Source organism: Anoplophora glabripennis, unplaced genomic scaffold, assembly GCF_000390285.2.
Source record: "Anoplophora glabripennis isolate ALB-LARVAE unplaced genomic scaffold, Agla_2.0 scaffold7, whole genome shotgun sequence".
In the NCBI taxonomy this organism is placed as follows: domain Eukaryota; kingdom Metazoa; phylum Arthropoda; class Insecta; order Coleoptera; family Cerambycidae; genus Anoplophora; species Anoplophora glabripennis.
In genome coordinates, this window is record NW_019419456.1 from 1,919,114 (window position 1) to 1,938,921 (window position 19,808).

Here is a 19,808-nt window from a genome sequence, read left to right on the forward strand (position 1 = left end):
AAACGGTCCGAGGCTTTCCTATTAAGTTTTATGCGACAGTTTCGACTAATGAAGAAAGCGAAATGTACAATCGTTCATTGTCGAAGGAAAATAAAATCTTAACTAATTTCCAGTAGGATTACGGAAAGTTAACACCGAATCCAATCGTATAATTATCCAATCCAGTTTGTTCGGCTTCGATTAAAGTTAGGACTTGGAATTCAATTCAGTAATTCGTCAAATTGGAATTTAATTAATTATATTCCAATTACAATTTAATTTAACTAGAATCCATTCGGAAATTCCAATTGGATTGTATTTAGCTCCGATTAAGATTTGGACTTGGATTTCAATTCAGTAATTCTTCAAATTGAAATAATTTTATTATTTAAATTCCGTTTCAACTGGAATTTAACTTAAGTACAATTGGAAATTGAATTCCATTTGGTTTCTTATTAAATTCTGGATGTATTCTTAGTTGGATAAATACAATTCGGTTTAGATTACTTGCGATAATTGAGAGTCGACTTATATTCTATGTTCCTCCAATTTAACTAGAATCCATTCTGAAATTCCAATTGGATTTTATTTGGCTCCGATTAAAGTTTGAACTTAGAATTCACTTCTGTAATTCGTCAATTTGAATTTAATTGTTTATGTTGCATTACAATTGGAATTTAACTAGAATCCATTCGGAAATTCCAATTGGATTTTATTTAGTTGCGATTAAAGTTTGGATTTGGAATTCGATTCAGTAATTCTTCAAATTGAAAATTAATTACTTCAATTCCATTTCAACTGGAATTTAACTTAAGTGCAATCGGAAATTGAATTCCATTTGGATTCTTATTAAATTCTGGATGTATTCTTAGTTGGATAAATACAATTCGGTTTAGATTACTTGCGATAATTGAGAATCGACTTATATCCTATGTTCCTCCAATTGTAATTTAACTAGAATCCATTCAGAAATTCCAATTGGATTTTATTTGGCTCGGATTAAATTTTGAACTGGAATTCAATTCAGGAATTCGTCAACTTGAAATTTATTTGTTTATATTCCATTCGAATTGGAAATTAGATTCCATTTGGATTCTTTTTAAATTGCGGATGTATTCTTAGTTAGATATATACAATTTTGTTTGGATTACTCGCGATAATTGAGAATCCCATTGTAATTTAACTGGAATCCATTCGGAAATATTTCCAATTTAATTTTATTTGGCCACGATTGGAGTTTGCACTTGGAATCAATCAAGTAATTCGTCAAATTGTTTATATTCCATTCCATTTGGAATTGAACTGAAATCCAATTGGAAAATATATTCCACTTTGGGTTTAGTTTTGTTTCTCACTTGATATCTATAAATTTTTAGCCCGATCGAACTCATATTCTCTTCAACTAGAATTTTATTAGAGGGTTACAATAAAAATCAATCAAAATAGAATGTTTTAACTTATACATATTTATCTGTTTATGCGTGTATGTAATCATTAAAACGTTGTACCTAGTTGTTGCGATAACTTTTCTCTATAATTATTATATTTTTAGCGTTATCAGTGGACTGCTAATAAGTTTCTTATTAGTACTTGACATCATTATCAAAAGTGTAGGAAAAAACATTAAATGTACGCGTATGTTTGGAAATTTCTTTGTAGGCGTCCAAAACTTAAGACCTACTAATTTAGATATTACCTCCTATTCGCATAGGAGGTAATATAAAACATCAAATAAAAGATAAAAATGCCGAAATACCTAAGAACATTTAGGTACGCGATATAAAATAATTATTTCAAAGCAAGAGGGCCGTCTCGCAGAGGCTTTTCGTCGAAGACCTCGACGTGCCTTCCGGGATATGTGGGTCACGTGATCGACGGACTTCCGTGCGAGCGCGGCGTGGCCCATTTCTTTTTTGTACGCAGACACCGCGGATAAACAGATATCGGTTCGCGTAGCGGTTAAAAAAAACTTGGTTAGGCGGCTAGTCAGCCGCGGAGAACGAGATTATGATTTTTTTTATTTCGCAGTCTCTCGAGTGCGGATAAACAATAAAACGCAGGACCGTACTCCGCCAAGGACCGTATTTGTGTACGGGCGGTAACTTTGCTATACAGATGTTAGAGATATTTAATATTAATGGTGACGTTACTCCTGTTTAAATAGGAACAATATGGCAATTACTGTGTACCTAAGTTATTTACTTAAAAACGCTCTTCTCTTAGCAACTACAGACGACCTGATGAAATTATTATTATTGTACAAGAAAAAAGTATCATACGATTTTAATAATATAAAATAAACACCTTTGTTTGCTATTATGATAAAATTAAAATTGTTCGCCGAAAAAATTGTGTTTAACTTGGCAGTAAAGTAGTTTTAATGTCTTGGTTGATTTAAGAGACTCGGCTGCGCCTCGTCTATTAAATACCAGCTGCGTCATTAAATCTTGTACTGCCTAGTTAAACAAATAACTATTATTTTTAGAAACATTCAAACATTTTTTTAATATTCGACACTTCTCCCGCATTGCATAAAGAAAATGTCGCAAAGTTCTAGACGAATAATCTGTTTTTACATAATTATTTTCCATTGCAGTTTCGCTCTCTGCCCCTGCCTTAGTTTCATACAGTTGCTTTAGAAAGGTAACGAAAGCTAACACTGATAAGCGTGCCGAATCGTGAGCTGCCCAGTAACGGCGTAGACAAAAGTTTAAGTGCAACTTAAAAAACTAATTATGGTTCAATTGTTTATTTAATTTACTCCTAAAAGGTAACAAACTCTTCAGCTATTGTGGTCTATATTAAAGTAGTTACTACGTTACTGTCGTTTTTTTAACTGTCAGTTTTTCCCCTTCTGAAAATTTGCCTACGAATCGCAGATTTACGTAAAACTTGCCCTCATCGTCGGCTTAATCACGCCTCATTCGGTCCTGCACTTTATTTCCATAATAAATGTGTAATCGACCTCCCGACGCCTCGTTAATGACTGACTGACTGTAGCTGTGAGTCAACGGCTTGTTTTACCCCCCACACCTACACCCCGAATGTAGAAATCGTACAAGGAACTAGTCCTACAGGGTGGCGAACAAATCGATCGATTTTGCACAGGCGTAGGTACGCTTACTGTTTCCTGATGATGTTCGCTTAAATAGCGAAATTCGTTCCTAGGACGATCCGGTGTCCAATCTAGGTTCTACTTTTTTCGTTATACTCGGTAGAATGCTCCATGTTTGATGTGTCAACTAATAGTCGACCTTTTTCTGTTCTGTTCCAGGTCCAACCGGTGGCGGAGCTCAGCGAGTTGAGCAGGAGGTCCGGTCACGACGGGGGTGAGGTCCACCTCGACGACGCCAACATCAGGGGCGGCACACTGAAGAGGTCGGGCAGCAAAAGGTTCAAATCTGCGACGGTGAGTTCAAATTTTTTTTATACACTTTCAAATTTTTCGGATCTGCAAGAATATTTGTCGTATTTAGTTTTTTTCAATAGCATTTAAATCGGGAATGCCAAGAGGCTGACACATTTTTATTATGTCGTGTCTTAATATGGTTAAGATTACCATATCTGTGTATTACGTACCTTTTCAATCATCGCCTGGTAAAAATTACTTCTATGCGGAGATACTCTTGATCGTTCAATTACTGATGCTGTAAAAAAACTTGAAAGGTCAAAATCGTTACTGTGAGCTAAGAAAACCGCTCGTTTTGAACTTTTACTGGATTTTAGAATATTGGCAAAGGTGTAACGCACCTGTGAAGTCCGCAGTTTGCTAGAGGATGTCCTTTCTCTCGGATTGTGCAAGAAAAAAACTAACGCAAACCTATTATAGAAACAAAAGATAGCCCTGAAATTAAAAGATGTTAGAATCATAAACAATGATTTTTAGCTCAAATCTGCTGTTATACGAGGCGATTCAGTTATAATGTCATTAATTTTAACCACGTTTTCGGAAGGCCTAATAGAGGCAGAAAATCGAAAAAAAAATTTACTCGATCTTTAAAAAAATAAGCAACTCCCGTTAATTCGGCGCCCTATTTCGCAACAGGCAACGCGCCGGCGAACTATAGAGCGTTCGAACGTTGAAGCGAAACAGCTGATTTCCCCGGTCCTCTTGAATTTTGCAATTGGTTTAAAAATCATTGTGCAGAGGGTCCCAACAAAGCACCTATTATGGACGGATGAGTGAGTATTTTTTTAACCGTACCGTCATTTTAAATAGGTAAATACCATATTACTCTTTAAAAGCAATAAGTCATACAATAAGGTATACTAGAAAGGTACTTGAACATGCGCGGTGCGNCGGGAATGCCAAGAGGCTGACACATTTTTATTATGTCGTGTCTTAATATGGTTAAGATTACCATATCTGTGTATTACGTACCTTTTCAATCATCGCCTGGTAAAAATTACTTCTATGCGGAGATACTCTTGATCGTTCAATTACTGAGGCTGTAAAAAAACTTGAAAGGTCAAAATCGTTACTGTGAGCTAAGAAAACCGCTCGTTTTGAACTTTTACTGGATTTTAGAATATTGGCAAAGGTGTAACGCACCTGTGAAGTCCGCAGTTTGCTAGAGGATGTCCTTTCTCTCGGATTGTGCAAGAAAAAAACTAACGCAAACCTATTATAGAAACAAAAGATAGCCCTGAAATTAAAAGATGTTAGAATCATAAACAATGATTTTTAGCTCAAATCTGCTGTTATACGAGGCGATTCAGTTATAATGTCATTAATTTTAACCACGTTTTCGGAAGGCCTAATAGAGGCAGAAAATCGAAAAAAAAATTTACTCGATCTTTAAAAAAATAAGCAACTCCCGTTAATTCGGCGCCCTATTTCGCAACAGGCAACGCGCCGGCGAACTATAGAGCGTTCGAACGTTGAAGCGAAACAGCTGATTTCCCCGGTCCTCTTGAATTTTGCAATTGGTTTAAAAATCATTGTGCAGAGGGTCCCAACAAAGCACCTATTATGGACGGATGAGTGAGTATTTTTTTAACCGTACCGTCATTTTAAATAGGTAAATACCATATTACTCTTTAAAAGCAATAAGTCATACAATAAGGTATACTAGAAAGGTACTTGAACATGCGCGGTGCGTGCATTCTCTGTGGGTTAATAAAAAATATATAAAATTTTTCAAAAAAAGAAGATAAAGTTCGACGCGCCCGCGATTCCAACCCTTTCGGCTTCGCAGTCGCGAGTTTTCAAAATGAGTTACGGCGATCTAACGCTGGGTGGAGCCTACACGGACTATTTGAAACGTTGGGTCTCGGCTAATGTAAACAGAAAATTGAAAATGTTCAAATCAGGTTTTATCGCCAAAGCAGCATCTCTGAAAAATCGAACCGTGGCCCGATCAGCCGAGAAAACGCTTCAAAAGGTAAAATTTATTTTGACGCCTTCACTGACGTTTGTCTGCATCTCTACCTAAACATCGGATGTACTTCGGGTATCTCTCTCGCACCGAAAAAATTCGATTTTCGGCGAGGACTCATTTTAAAGAGGAAATATAATTTATCTTAGAAGACGCTAAGGAATTACCTTCAGAATGTGACGTTTGGATAAAGGAAGGACCGAAGGGTGCTTGGCGCCCTTCTGCTCACCGCTTTGCGGCTCGCGGAGAAAGCCTTTGATAATATGCGTCTCTTTTCGCGGCCGAGTGTGGGAGCGAGAGTAACCTACAGCTTTTAATATATAAGGATTGCAAACTGAATAATTAATTGAACACAACACTAAAAATCATATTCATTGTCGTTCACTACAGATTAAAAACGCATTAAACGCTAGGTTAATAACCGATAAACCTTTGTGGGTCGTATTTGTATTGTACTCATTTTTCCCTGTCTTCCCTTAAAATTAATTAATTAATTAAATTCCCTTATTAAAATTAAATAATAAATGAAGCTACATTTTTGTACGTTTGAACACAGGCAAAATTTTGTGATATAAAATAAAATTAAAAATAAAAATAATTTTCTCGCTGTCCAAGAATACGTGCCAGTTTTTTTTGTCCCCGGATTAGGACTATTAATGGATTGGGACGATTTAATTACACCGAAAAATACCCGTAATGCAGGAAAATTTATTCAAAATGTATAATGGGGCAATTATAAATATTACTGGAAATAATTTAAATAAAAATATTTACGTTAGAGATGCTAAGCTTCAAAATATTACTTTATTAATTACATGAAAACAGTGACGTACCAGGAGACTGCTACCCCCACAGTATTTTAATTTGTTCAGGTGTTTTCATTTTCATTTGGAATTTATTCAATTTTTTCACAATTTTTGCTATGCTTTCCGAAATGTTAAATCTCCAGCAAAAACGCTGTAGTGAATTTTTAGTAACGTCAGAATATTATTCTATTACTATCCGCATCTTTACGTCATTATTATTTTTTTCGTACGCCTTCTGTAAACCTTTCGCCTACGCCACTGCGCGTCAACGTCCCCTATCACCGATACAGCGCTGTACAACGGCCCCTATTAACCCGACAACGCTTCAATTACGGTTTATATTTACTTGTACATAAAGAGACAAGTGCATCAATTATTATAAATTCAGCGACAGAAAAGGATGTAGCTCGCGGTACTGGTACGCGGTAGCGACCGTGCGTCGTCGTTTCGAGCGGTGCGTTCGAACGCGAGCCTCGCTGGCGGGGGCGGCGCGGGACTTGTAGCTGTAAAATACATCGGACGTACTCCGTACTGTTATTGTATGTGTGTTCGATACGGTTTCTCCACTTTCTTGTAACGGGTAACGGGACCTGTGTCACATATCCGTCAATTCCGATTTGGCTGGGTGTCTAAAAGTGTGATATTCGCCGTCATGTGGCCTACAAATTTTTTTAAGCGTCGGTGTTTGGCAAAGACATATACAGGGTGTCAAAAATAGCGGAATTAACTTTAAGGTGTATATACAGGCATAGTGAAATAACAGAATGGCAAAGTCCTTTTTTTTGCTCATATATTTAGGAAAAAAGTTTTAGGAAATTTTCTTGTAATCTCAATGAAATACACTGGGCCTATATTAATCTGGAAACCTGGAATTATAAGGGAATTTTATAAATATGGAAATGTATGGAATACCTGGGAATTTCTCTAATTTTAATGAAATTTTTTAAAATTCCACTTGTAATCCTTCTTCATTTATTAGATGATACCACTGGATATCATTAAATTGCTCTATTTCCATCTTTTTTATTTTCAAGATGCCCCGAGTTGCATAAACCAAACTTTACTTGCTGACAGAACTGACAGAAAATAAGGAAAAATTTCCCATAAACTTAACCATCGAAATAAATGAAATAGACCCCTGAGTTTAGAAACCGATATTAAAAAAACTTAGACGCAAAAAAATTTGAAATTTGGACCATATACCTATAGCCTCACTATTACTCTATTGCGTGCTAAAATTTCAGTTAGTTTTGTTATCCCATTTTTTAGTTATTAATTAAAATGTGGAAAAAATCGCGGTTTTCTGCCTACAAAATTGATACCTTTCACTTTAACTCGTCGTAATTTTTTTGTTAATTGATAAAAAAATTCCAAATTTTTACTGACGATAAGTCGAACTATTATCTTTAGTATTGTGAAGGTCATTTGTCTCAAAAGCTCTTCTTTTTTTATTTTTAAACAAAACAGAAGGGAGTGCTATCTCCGTAAATATTGCGTTCTCTAAAAAAAGAAAAAAACTGACATAGGTAGGAAATAACTGTAGACAACAATCTGAATTTTTTTTTTAAAATAATACAGTTATAAATCGGATATTCTTAAAAACAGTATCGAAAAGGTCAATTACGTTCACAGTCCGATGCAGGGTATACAGTATATATAGCCTTTATAACTGTATTATTTTAACATTTCTTTTCAGATTGTTGTTTATAATTATTTGAGTCAGTTTTTTCTTTTTTTTTAAAGAATGCAATATTTACGGAGATAGCACTCCCTTCTGTTTTGATTAAAAATAAAAAAGGAGAGCTTTTCAGACAAATGACCTTCACAGTACTAAAGACTTATCGTCAGTTTTTTATCAATTAACAAAAAAATTACGATGAGTTAAAGTGAGAGATATCAATTTTGTAGGCAGACATTTTCATTAATAACTAAAAAATGGGATAACGAATCTAACTGAAATTTTAACACACAATAGAGTAATGGTGAGGCTATATGGTCCAAATTTCAAATTTTTTCGCCCCTATGTTTTCTTAATATCGGTTTCCAAACTCAGGGGTCAATTTAATTTATTTCGAGATAAATGATTTCGTGTTGTAACTCCTGAAACTGATTTTAAGAACATATTCAAAACGTTTAAAAAAAATTACACAGGTTGGCTTTTTGTCGTTTATAAGACGAAATAGAGAGCCTAAGTAAAATTTTTCTTGATGACATTTTTCCACTTATTTGATACCAAAACTTGAAAAATGTTTTATTTTTTTTCCATGAAGGTCATCATTTTCGTTTTTTATTTAATTTACACATTTTCAAGTACCTACATTCAATTATAATGTTCTGGTCTTAATTTAATAACCTAAAAAATCTCATATCAAGAAAGGTTTTACCCAAACCCCCCAGTTTTGCTCGCCCAGAATTGAGTCTAATTCATAGTAATTCCATTTTTTGTATGTAATGAATATGAGTGGAAGACCCATGTAAATTTCAGGAATTGAAATTTGAACACCCATTATATCGAAAACTAAACTCGAAACTTCTCGACCCATATGCTACTAGAATTCCACATATTCCTAGAAAAATATAACAATTCTGTTTATTTAAAATAATGTCATTTTCTCCTAAATACCTAACCAGTATGACTAGGTAACCCTTATTTATACCTACATATTATATATTTTTTTAAATAATATAAAAATGTTTCGCATTTGGGGAAAACCAAGATGCAAACTTTATGGTGACCACTGCAGGTATAATTTTCCAAATAATCATACTTTACATTGAATATTAAGTGAATTAAACGTATCAACTAATTTTATGTCTGAAAAATTGTTCATATCTTCCTAGAAAACCTAGAAATATCGGGGAATTTTTATACACCCCAAAATATATATAAAAAAAAACAATTGAATGTTGCATTTCGGAGATATAAAATGATAATTCAAACTTTTGTTTTGTTTTTAATTGATACATGCTGTATATTTGCTACTTTTTGAATTCTTATCACTTTTCTTATGAGGATTATGTATATGTGTACTTGTCATATATTTGCTTAGATAATTTGCACAATGATTTTCTTTATTTATTGATCCTGCAAATAGTCAAGATTGCCACGGAATCAGTGCATGGCTGTGTTTGTATAAACACATAAGCATAAAAAAGCTCTGGTTCCAGTCTTGATTTTATCATTTGTGGGAGGGTCACTAAACAAATCAAAATATTGACAAACTCTCAAAGCAAATGCATGACATGTATATATCGCTAAAAACCAGAAGATTCCAAAAAGCTACAAATCTGCAGAGCGTTTCATTAAAAAACGCACAACATTGGTTTGTACCCCTAAAATTCGACATTTAATTGCTTTTTTAACATTTCTTTTCGATCGTAAAGTCGTAATATACTTTTCCTGTTTTAACTTACAGTAAAATAAAATTTGCACTCTTCAAAAGCAAATAATACTGCCCAAAATTTTTCCAATAAAAAATGCTATATGTATCTCAGTGTATTCGAAAAAATAATCTAGGAAATGTCGAGTAAAGAAAGGTTATTTATATATGTTTAGTGTCCTCTGTTTTTAGAACATTCTGTATATTTAGACTTAATGCAGGTATTTCTCGATAATTAATACGATCTCGTAATAGTCTGGTATAGAATGGCTATAGGTATGGTAATGGCTAATTATAGCATCATTCCAGCATTAAACGACCAGCCGAGAGCCGATCTGACATTATAAACAATGCAGGGACGGACTTAGGCTATGTACGAGGCGGTGTCATCGTTTTATTGCTTTGCGATTAGCAAATGTGTCCATATACGGAAATATAAGACGAGTTTTAATCATTTTTATTTTTTCTCAGAAATACAGGGTAAATCTAAAATCAACACATACAGTGCTTTCGAAAAGTAACGAATAAATTCATTATTTTTTAAATTGAGAAGTTTTCGAAAAAATCCCCTGGCACGTCGATTTTGTTTTAAAAAAAGACACTTTTTGACATACCACCCATATTTGTGACGTCATCGTTGTTCGAGATATGACATCATCGACAATTTTTTTAAATAGCGACCCCCAATTTTGACCATGCCATTTGAAAGAGCGTGTCATTCTACATACGCATCATGAAAAATTATGATGTAACATAACAAAAATTTCAAGAAAATAATGTTTGAAGATTTTAAAATTAAATTTTCACAATACTGAAAATGATAGTGATTATGTAAAAATCGACTAAATTAAATGTTCAAATTCTGCACCGTTGGCTGCCTGACATTAGCCAAAACGATTAATAAATTCTTTTTGGACATTATCAATAACTTCAGAAGGTATACGATGTATCTCGTGACGAATTCTTGCTTTTAAATCTTCTAAATTAAACATTGTCCAAACTCTGAGGGCTTTTCCTAAAATTTACATGTTCCAGTGGCGGAGTATCGGTGGCATATTTTTCTAAATAAAATACTATGCAACTGCTTTACGGTATCAACCATAATATTTTCAGATTCGTCTTTTAATTTTCTACAAATTACTACTCTCTTTTGTTTGTTGAAAGAAGCCTAGTTTTTAAATTATTTAAAAAAATTTAAAATGTTTTTTGAAGTTTAACACCCTGTATCTTTGTAACGAAGCGTTCTAGATAAAAACTTTATAGGAAAGACTCCCCTTAATATTCACCAAAGAATACGAGGTTTCATTTTTGGTCGCCATTTTTTGTGAAACACCTTGTATAAACATGTGTAAAGACACAAAATATGTCTCAATACAATAGTATTAATGCTGAATAGTTACATTAAAAATAAAAATTAAAAAAAAGTGATCGTTGAAAATTTAGGGGAGTTTCAGTATCATAAATAAGTGGAATCGCTGTGTACTTTTTCAAGCTTTCTGGAGTGAAGCTTGGAAGCATATCATTTAATAGTAAATGTGTGTTAAAAAATAACCACCCAACTCAAACATTTCTTTTTAAATAACGTGCATGCTTGGAAACTCAACATTTTAGTTCGTACATATGCCTGTTGCATTTTTTTTAGGGGTAAAACTTTGAAAAATATTCTAATTTAGTTTCTTTATTAATTCATCTGGAAGTTCATACATTCTTAATACTGCCTGTATATCATATCAACAGCATATCGTTACAACGCCATCAAAAGTATAATTTCCTTCTTTTTTTCAACATTAATTGAGAAAATAAATTGAAAATATAAGAAGAAAAGAAAGTGTTACATTTTATTTTCTATATAAATTTTAAACTGAATGTTTTTTGATAAACATTGATACAGGGTAAGAATTTGAATTTATCAAGATTTGGCCCCGAATAAGAAAATCGTAGCAGAGTTCTTGAGGCAGTAATAATATATTATAAAAAAAAAAACTTGAGCTTCATTTTTTTTTTCGTATTAGTGACTTGTATCTCTATAAATTGGAATATCTTGCTTTTAAATACGTGTAGCAAAGGACTTCAATAAAAATTGAGAAAGTGTGCCGAGTACGACCCTGTTAAGAATCTCGCTCCCCGAACTCTATTGTAGGATCATATTCGATGCAAAGTAATAAATCATTTCCTGTCAAGGGATCCAGTGCAGTACGGTTTTAAGGGGTTTAGAAATTGAATAATTTCATTATGCATTATGAAGGGATGAAGGTTTCAGTTCACGTCTGGTACCCCTGTTCCTACAAAAATTCCTTTATTCTCATAAACTATTTATTTTAAATCTAATTTCACGTCTGTACGCGCCACTGTTGTTTACTTGTTTTTTTTTTGAGGCGGTCTCTGATTTACGACCAAGCTCGCCAGGTTAGTATTTGACATAACCGACCACTTCGTACACTCGATGCACCTGGGCGACTACAGCTACTACCAGAACACAGTGCGTATCTTACGCCTCCTAAAAATGATGACACGATTTTCCTCTGATAAAAAACCGACAATTTTTTGTTCTACTTTTCATCGAATACGATCCTACTATAGATCAGTTCGGCAACCAGCACCGCGCTGGACTTTCATTACCTTTCATGTGGGCTGCAGTTGTCAAAACGTACAAATAAATGAACGGATCTTTAAAAAATTTAAATAAATATTTTCGTAATTATGAAAAATAACTTTCGCTAGACTCATAATATCATATTTAATTACACACCAATCGTTAAATTACTGTCTATTAACACATTTTTTGAACAGGACCTTTATAAGTAGGACTCTAAATGCAACTGAAAGTGATGTCATCATAATTAGTGATAATAACAATTATGTACAATTTTTACATATCTGCCGCGATATAATGTAAAAGATCTGTCAGTAATGACGTAACGTTCGTAAGGCTTTGCTATATTTAAGCCTAGAGACAAGCAATCGTTTGTAGTAAGAAATCCTCGAAACTACCCCTATGCGGCCCTAGCAGGGTACCTCGGGGAATCCCAGCGATCCAATACCGCCCGATCGATCGAGTCCGGTCCTGTACGCGTTCCGTTTCGCATTTCACGAAATGCAAGAATAAAAGGCGCTTTACAAAAAACGGCCGTGCGGGCAGCTTTACCCACTAACCTTTAAAAGCGGCTCGTGTGTCTCTATCTCCCTCTCACTCTTTCGTTCACGTAACGACCGCTTCATAACAGAGATGAAATAATCGGAAATACAAACCGGCTAGCCGCGAGCCCGAGCCGTGTTTACTTCCTAGAAATGGGCGCCTTCGAAAAAATGACATTATCTGTATCGCGGCTCGCGGTAAATATTCGTCGAAGGTATACACAGAGCTGACAGATAGGGAGTGTAAAAATGCAGTTACGTTCGCGTACGTGATTGTTTTTTTTTCACGCGTGGAATGCTCGCGGAGGCCTTGGCAGTTCGATTTATCAAAGTCGGTCCGAGAAACGAGTGGAATTGGGTTTAAGGTTAGATTTTTTATCGGGAAGGTTGGTTTGATGGCGCTGATACGGGTCCCGGTTTGTAAAAATATGTCCCAGCACCTCCCAAATTATACACCGTTTCCAATGTTTCAGAAATTAGATTATTTTAAGTCGTGCTTACATGGAAAACATGGATTTATCAGGAAATTTTATAGTTCTCGAAGTATTAAGGAAACATCAGAAAATTTCTCAGTTTCTCTGTCTTGTTAATTAGGCCAGGAAATATAGAGTTGGACGCGACTTTTTGTTTCGGCAAGCTGAATTTATCACTATAGATGCTAAATATTATGTACAGTAACATATTAGTTTCCACAGTCATAAAAATTGGGGGGGAAGATTGTTTACAGGCTGGTTAATTGTATATTTTTTACGTAAATTCACGTTTTTCGCTTATAACTTTTTTCCGGTTATTTCCAAGAGAGAACAGTAAAGTACTTTTTTGTCGTCTTCAAAAGCCCTACAAAACTAGCTCTCGAGCGTCAAAAAATATTCATTAGATCAAAAGTTATAAACAGAAGAAGTTTATTTATGACTTTTGAATTAAACATTTAGCATCTATAGTGATAAATTCAGGTTGCCGAAACAAAAGTCGCGAAATGGTCATTTCCCATAGCTCTTTTTCCTGGCCTATCTGACGATTTTGCAAAAATCTTTAATTATATCTGATGTAAAATTATGATATTTAGGTAAAATTTGTATAACTTAATTCTCTACTACGGCACAGTACTAAAATTTACAAAATAGTGTTCCCTGCATATTACTAGGACGTCTACGTAATTATTGCTAAAAATGACAAAACATCAAACCATTTTTTAAATAAATATAGTAGTAGCTATTTAATTAGCTATGTTGTCTGCGAAGCTCGAAAAAAACAAATATTTGCATTAATTTTGTTTTCGAGACGTAGTAAACGAAGCGTATCCCGAACACGTTTGTATGAACATTTTCTTTAATTTCTAACACAAAATCCGCCTTAGAGTTTGGTTACACATTTTATTTGCATCTTGTATATGNAGTTTTCTATTTTTTAGCCTTAGTTGCAAAATGAAATATACGACGCACGCGGGTAATATAGTTACATATTATTACATATTCGGAAAGCTTATGAAATGAGCTTTAAGTTAAAAAAAAATCGCCAAGATTCTTTGGAAAACAAAGGAGTTACAGACTGTCAAATATATTATTTTCAAGCGAATTTCGCTTTTTTAACGGCAGAACTATGAATATTATCGTCATTTTCTTCGGACTCGCTGTCGTTCGCTTCCCTCACCCTTCCGCCACGCCACGGCTCGCCGAAAAATCAAGCGACCCACTGACTTTTAAAAATATTTCTTATGCACTGAACATACTTCCACAAATAAAATATTTTTATCTGGGAAGGTACTCGGGTTGCCGGTTATGACAGTATTTTTGTTGCCGCTACCAACCTAATTTGTTTAACAATAGCCCGTCAAATTTGACAGTCTGTAACTCTGTTGTTTTTCAACGAATCTTGACGATTTTTTTTTAACTTAAAGCTTTTTTCATAAGCTTTCCGAATATGTAATAATAATAATAATCATAACTATATCACGCGTGCGTTGTATATTCCATTTTGCAACTAAGGCTAAAAAACGGGATCGTCCAGACTAATAATAAGTTAATTTGTTTATAGGGCCATAACTTGTAAACTATTCAACTTATCGATTCCAGATTTCGTGTTAGTTATTAGGCAGTGATAAGGAATGAGAGGATGCGAAACCAAAACGTTCTGGTAATAATAACGCAGTTTATAAATGTTTAATTCAAAAGTAATAAATAAACTTCTTCTGTTTATAACTTTTAATCTAATCAATATTTTTTGACGCTCGAGGACTAGTTTTGTAGGTGGAAATGAACGGAAAAAAATTATAAGCGAAAACGTGAATTTACGTAAAAATTATACAATTAACAACCCTGTAAACAATCTTCCCCCCATTTTTATGACTGTAGAAACTAATATGTTATTGTACATAATATTTAGCATCTATAGTGATAAATTCAGCTTGCCGAAACAAAAAGTCGCGAAATGGTCATTTTCCAGCTTTTTTTCCTGGACTATAATAATGTTACACCCTGACAATAATTCAGTTCTTTTCTCAATATGGCCGACGTTTCCACACCTTTTTGTGCATTTCTCAAGGCTACAAATAAAATAATATATGGATTACGCAGTGGAAAACGACAGAGAAACATACAGGGTGTTAAAAAAAGAGTGTAAAATATTTCAGGAGGTAATAGTATGAACCAAAATAAGCAGAAAAGTCTTAATAAACATGGGTCCGCAAAGTAACGGTTGCGGAGATATGGACCACTATTCGTTTTTCAAACATTTTATTTTATTAGGAATAAACCGACAAAGGAAGCTTTTAACAAACAAAAAACAAAGTTACAGAAGATGTTCAAAGTGCCCTCCGTCCATTTCCAAGCAGGCACGACATCTTCGTCTCAACGATATTCGAACTCTTTCGAAAACACCCTCCTTGGTTTGGATTTCTTGACACTTTTGATTAATCCGTAGCTGCAGCTCTTCCAGGCTATTTACAGGAGTACCATACACTAATGTCTTCAAATATCCCCAAACAAAGAAATCTAGAGGGTTCAGATCAGGCGATCTTGGAGGCCATAAAACAGGTCCGGCCCTTCCTACCCATCTATGTGGAAAAGTTTGGTGTAAATGCTCTCTAACGGCCATGGAAAAATGAGCTGGAGCACCATCATGCTGGAACCACATTTGTTGCCTCTGATTCAAAGGAATGTCTTCCAAAAACTCATACAGTGTGTTCTGCAGAAAGTTGAGGTAAGCAGCGCCTGTTAATCGGTTTGGTAAAACAACAGGACCTAGAAACCTGTCACCTACAATACCCATCCAAATGTTTAATGAAAAACGTGCCTGATGTCCAGATTCTATTAGAGCATGAGGATTTTCGTCGGCCCAAATATGCGTATTGTGAAAATTAAACACTCCATTTCTTGTGAACCCGGCCTCATCAGTAAAAAGAATGTTTGCAAGAAAACGAGGGTCTTCAGCATCATGACGTAGAAACCAGCGGCAAAAAACCAAACGTGCTTGATGATCATTTATTGGATTTAAGGCCTGTACTCGTTGCACATGGTATGGATAAAGCAGTTGCTCGTGAAGGATTCTCCAAACAAGAGGACCACTAATTCCTACCTCGGCTGATATTCTCCGCACACTCGTACCTGGATTCTGCTCTACCAGTGCTAGAATTTCTTCTTCTGCTCTAGGAGTGGATACCGACCTTGGTCTTCCGGATAAATGGCACTGTTTGCTCAAGGAACCGGTATCACGCAATCTTTGGTGAATTCTTCCAAACATGCGTTGTGAAGGAATCTGGCGATTTGGATAAGCGTCAACATAAAGACGTCGCGCTTCGGTGGCGTTCCCATTAGCACGACCATACATGAAATGCATGTCTGTTAATTCTGCGTTAGAGTAACCAGCCATAGCGAAAGAAAACTTGTGCACTGAGAACAACTGTCAAATACGTACTGTTTATTTCACTAAACATCAACCAACTATTATAAGAAAATACACAACGTTTTTGCAAAATAAAAAAAGGGGCTAAAAAACATAAAACATTCCATATCTCCGCAACCGTTACTTTGCGGACCCATGTTTATTGAGACTTTTCTGCTTATTTTGGTTCATACTATTACCTCCTTAAATATTTTACACTCTTTTTTAACACCCTGTATTATTACTTGTAAAAGATTATGTAAAGACCCTCATTTATGCATGTTTCGTCCATGTAATATATTCTACGATTTAGTTTTCCAGCTTATTTACTTGTCTTATATAGTTTCTTCGCCATATCACTATTTCCTCTTTTTCTATCAGCATACCCTTCCGATTTCGTTTTATAAAACTGAAATTCATGTCACGCATAGTTAACAAAAGCTCCCTTCAGATAGCAGCCAGAATTTTTTTTATTGTCGGAAGCTCATTTTTAAAATACCATCCAGCTTGAATCCATTTATCTCCATTTTTAAGAACACAACCCCAAAATCACTAATAAATTAATTTACAATCACGAGTAAATTAACGGAGATATATCCTTGGACTTCTCCCGTGCGTACGCCTATTTGCCTGTGCCAACAGAATTGCCCGTAACCGAATAGACGCAACCCAATTGATGTCACGCACCAAACACCAATGAGAGTAGAATTTGCTTCAGCAGAAGAATAACTGGTGTACGCTAAACGAAACCCGATTGACGTCACGTACCAAACACCAATGAAAGTCAAGAATTTGCTGCAGCAGAAGAATTCCTAAAACTGTGCAGTATCGACTGCTGTGGGAGAATGAGGCACACACAATTTTATATGAAGAATTTACAAATGGCTCGTAGGTACTTCTCTTTGTGTTGACTGCTACAAATTGTGAGCCGGGTTAAAGATGAAACTACTGCCTATAAATTTGAGATACGACTGTATATATAGGGTGTCCAGAAAGTCTGGAAATACCTGTATAATTTCCCAGGTAAACTATTTTTGAAAAATGTTAAGGTCATTCTTGTAGTAACTTTTGACGAGGAATTCAATGGTGACCTTGGATTTGACCTTGACGATGACTTTGAAGGTTATTTCAAGGTCACCATATTTTTATGGGAACTCCATTTTTCGACGTCGGCAATCGAAAGAGCAGGAAATTTTACGTCCAAAAACTCTAAATCATGTCAGGGTTGATCTTGAAGGCCATTCAAAGGTTATTTAAATTTTAGAGCTGGATATCTCCGAAGGACGCAGTTGATGAAAATAGTACAAAACTCACTTTAGTTATTTTGTTTAATTGCAATTAGTGGTGACCTCAAACTCGAACTTCTTGGTACCCTTCAAGGTCATTTCAAGGAAAATCTCCTCATGTGACGTCGGCAATCAAAAGAGCAGAAGTTTTCATACTGTTGCTTTTAGCGTTACCCAGGAAAAACGACGTGGACGTAGTAATTTCTGTTCCCTTCATGATGCTTTATTATCATGAGGCCTCTTGCCTCTCACGTTTGGGGTGCTTCATTATCGTAAAAAAAATGGATCTTGAAATGACCTTGAAGGACACCAAAAAGGTCGAGTTTAAGGTCACCACTAATAGCAATTAAAAAAAATATATAAAGTGAGCTTTGTACTATTTTCATCAACAGCGTCCTTCGGAGATATCCACCCCTCAAATTTAAATAATCTTTGAATTACCTTCAAGGTCAACCCTGATTTATGACCTTCGAATATTTGAACGTAAAATTTCCCGCTCTTTCGATTGCCGACGTCGAAAAAGGGGGTTTCCATTAAAAAAATTGAGGTGACCTTGAAATAACCTTCCAGGTCAACGTCAAGGTCAAATCCAAGGTCACCATTGAATTCCTCGTCAAAAATAATTTACCTGGGAAATTATTCAGGTGTTTCCAGACTTTCTGGACACCCGGTATACAGTACACGTGTACGAGGTCTGTGCAGAAAATAACCAGCTTTATTATTTTTTTAACTTTATTATTAATTTTGTACATTATTTGTCCATATGTCCTTCAAAGTACTCCTATTCACACACTTTTTCCAGCGGTCGTTCGTCTTCTGTTATGATCCTTTGAATGAATGTTTCATCGTCATTGAATTGTTTAGGGAGTTGCCGACAAATGTCCATATGATTTTCTTTAGGTTGTTCGGTCATCAAACGAGGAACGAATTTTGCTGCAACTCAATGCGTGTTCAATTTTTCAGTCGAAATTTCATCTCTAAACCCAATGATGCTAACCTCTTCTGCAATTTCTCTGACAGTCATTGCGATTTGCACGCACCAGATCTTTGATTTCTGAACGTGGAAATCGTGAGTTGAAGTCGACCACTTTTAAATAGTGAAAACCATTCGTAACATTGTGTACGACCCAGAGCATCATCTCTGTAAGTTTGTTTCAAAAGTTGGAACGTTCCCGTGAAAATGTTCTCCAATTTCACGCAAAATTTTACGTTACCGCTAAATATCTCACGTAATTCAGAAAGTTCGGTTATTTTCTTAACAGACCTCGTACAGTATAAATGTACAGCACAGTCACTACGTGATTAAAATTTCTCCAGGGACTGTGGCACCGCGTAGAGGAAGAAGAAAAATACCAAAATCGAATTCCTCTTCTAATTGAAGGTCTAGAACCCTTAACCTCGCTGCAATTTAGAATATGTCGCCTCTTATTTAATAATTATGATACAGAATTTATAATATCGTATTGTCAATGCCAAGTTTACCGCAGTGTGTACTTTGTGAACAGGGAAGTGGTTAGCAATGGAAATTTTTCCCCGCTACTGTCCGTACGGTAGTTCTAGAGATTTAGCGTTATCGAAAACCACAAGTATTATCCTTGGAGAGTTACCATTCCAACGTTATCGAAATCGGTCCTGCAGTAGTAATTTATTTACGATAAGATACGACAGACACCATAAAAACCAAAGCATAAACTCATTCCTGACCTGGTTCGATTATTCCGCTAGATGGCGTTGCGCTCATTATTCATTTAAAGTGTCTACATTGACCCGTTCATTCATTGGCCAAAATACCAAATTGAAGCTGCACAATATAAATAGTGATCTTGAGAACAGTTAAATTTACAGAAAAGTATAATTAGGTAAATAGGTACAAAATTCAATACTTTCCCATACCGCCAAGAAAACAGTTTAATTCCTATTCATTTGTATTCGTTTTAAAAAAAAATTGCAAATCTTTTTCTTTGA

The 19,808-nt window shown here is 35.1% G+C and overlaps 1 protein-coding gene across 1 annotated transcript in view; it reads left to right on the top strand.

The window, feature by feature from the left end:
• Positions 1 to 19,808, top strand: part of LOC108910579 (unconventional myosin-XVIIIa) — a 200,482-nt gene that overhangs the window by 39,880 nt on the left and 140,794 nt on the right. The window contains exon 5 of the mRNA XM_018715231.2: positions 3,254 to 3,388. Within this exon, the coding sequence (XP_018570747.1) occupies positions 3,254 to 3,388 (135 nt within the window). The remainder of the gene's footprint in view (positions 1 to 3,253; positions 3,389 to 19,808) is intronic.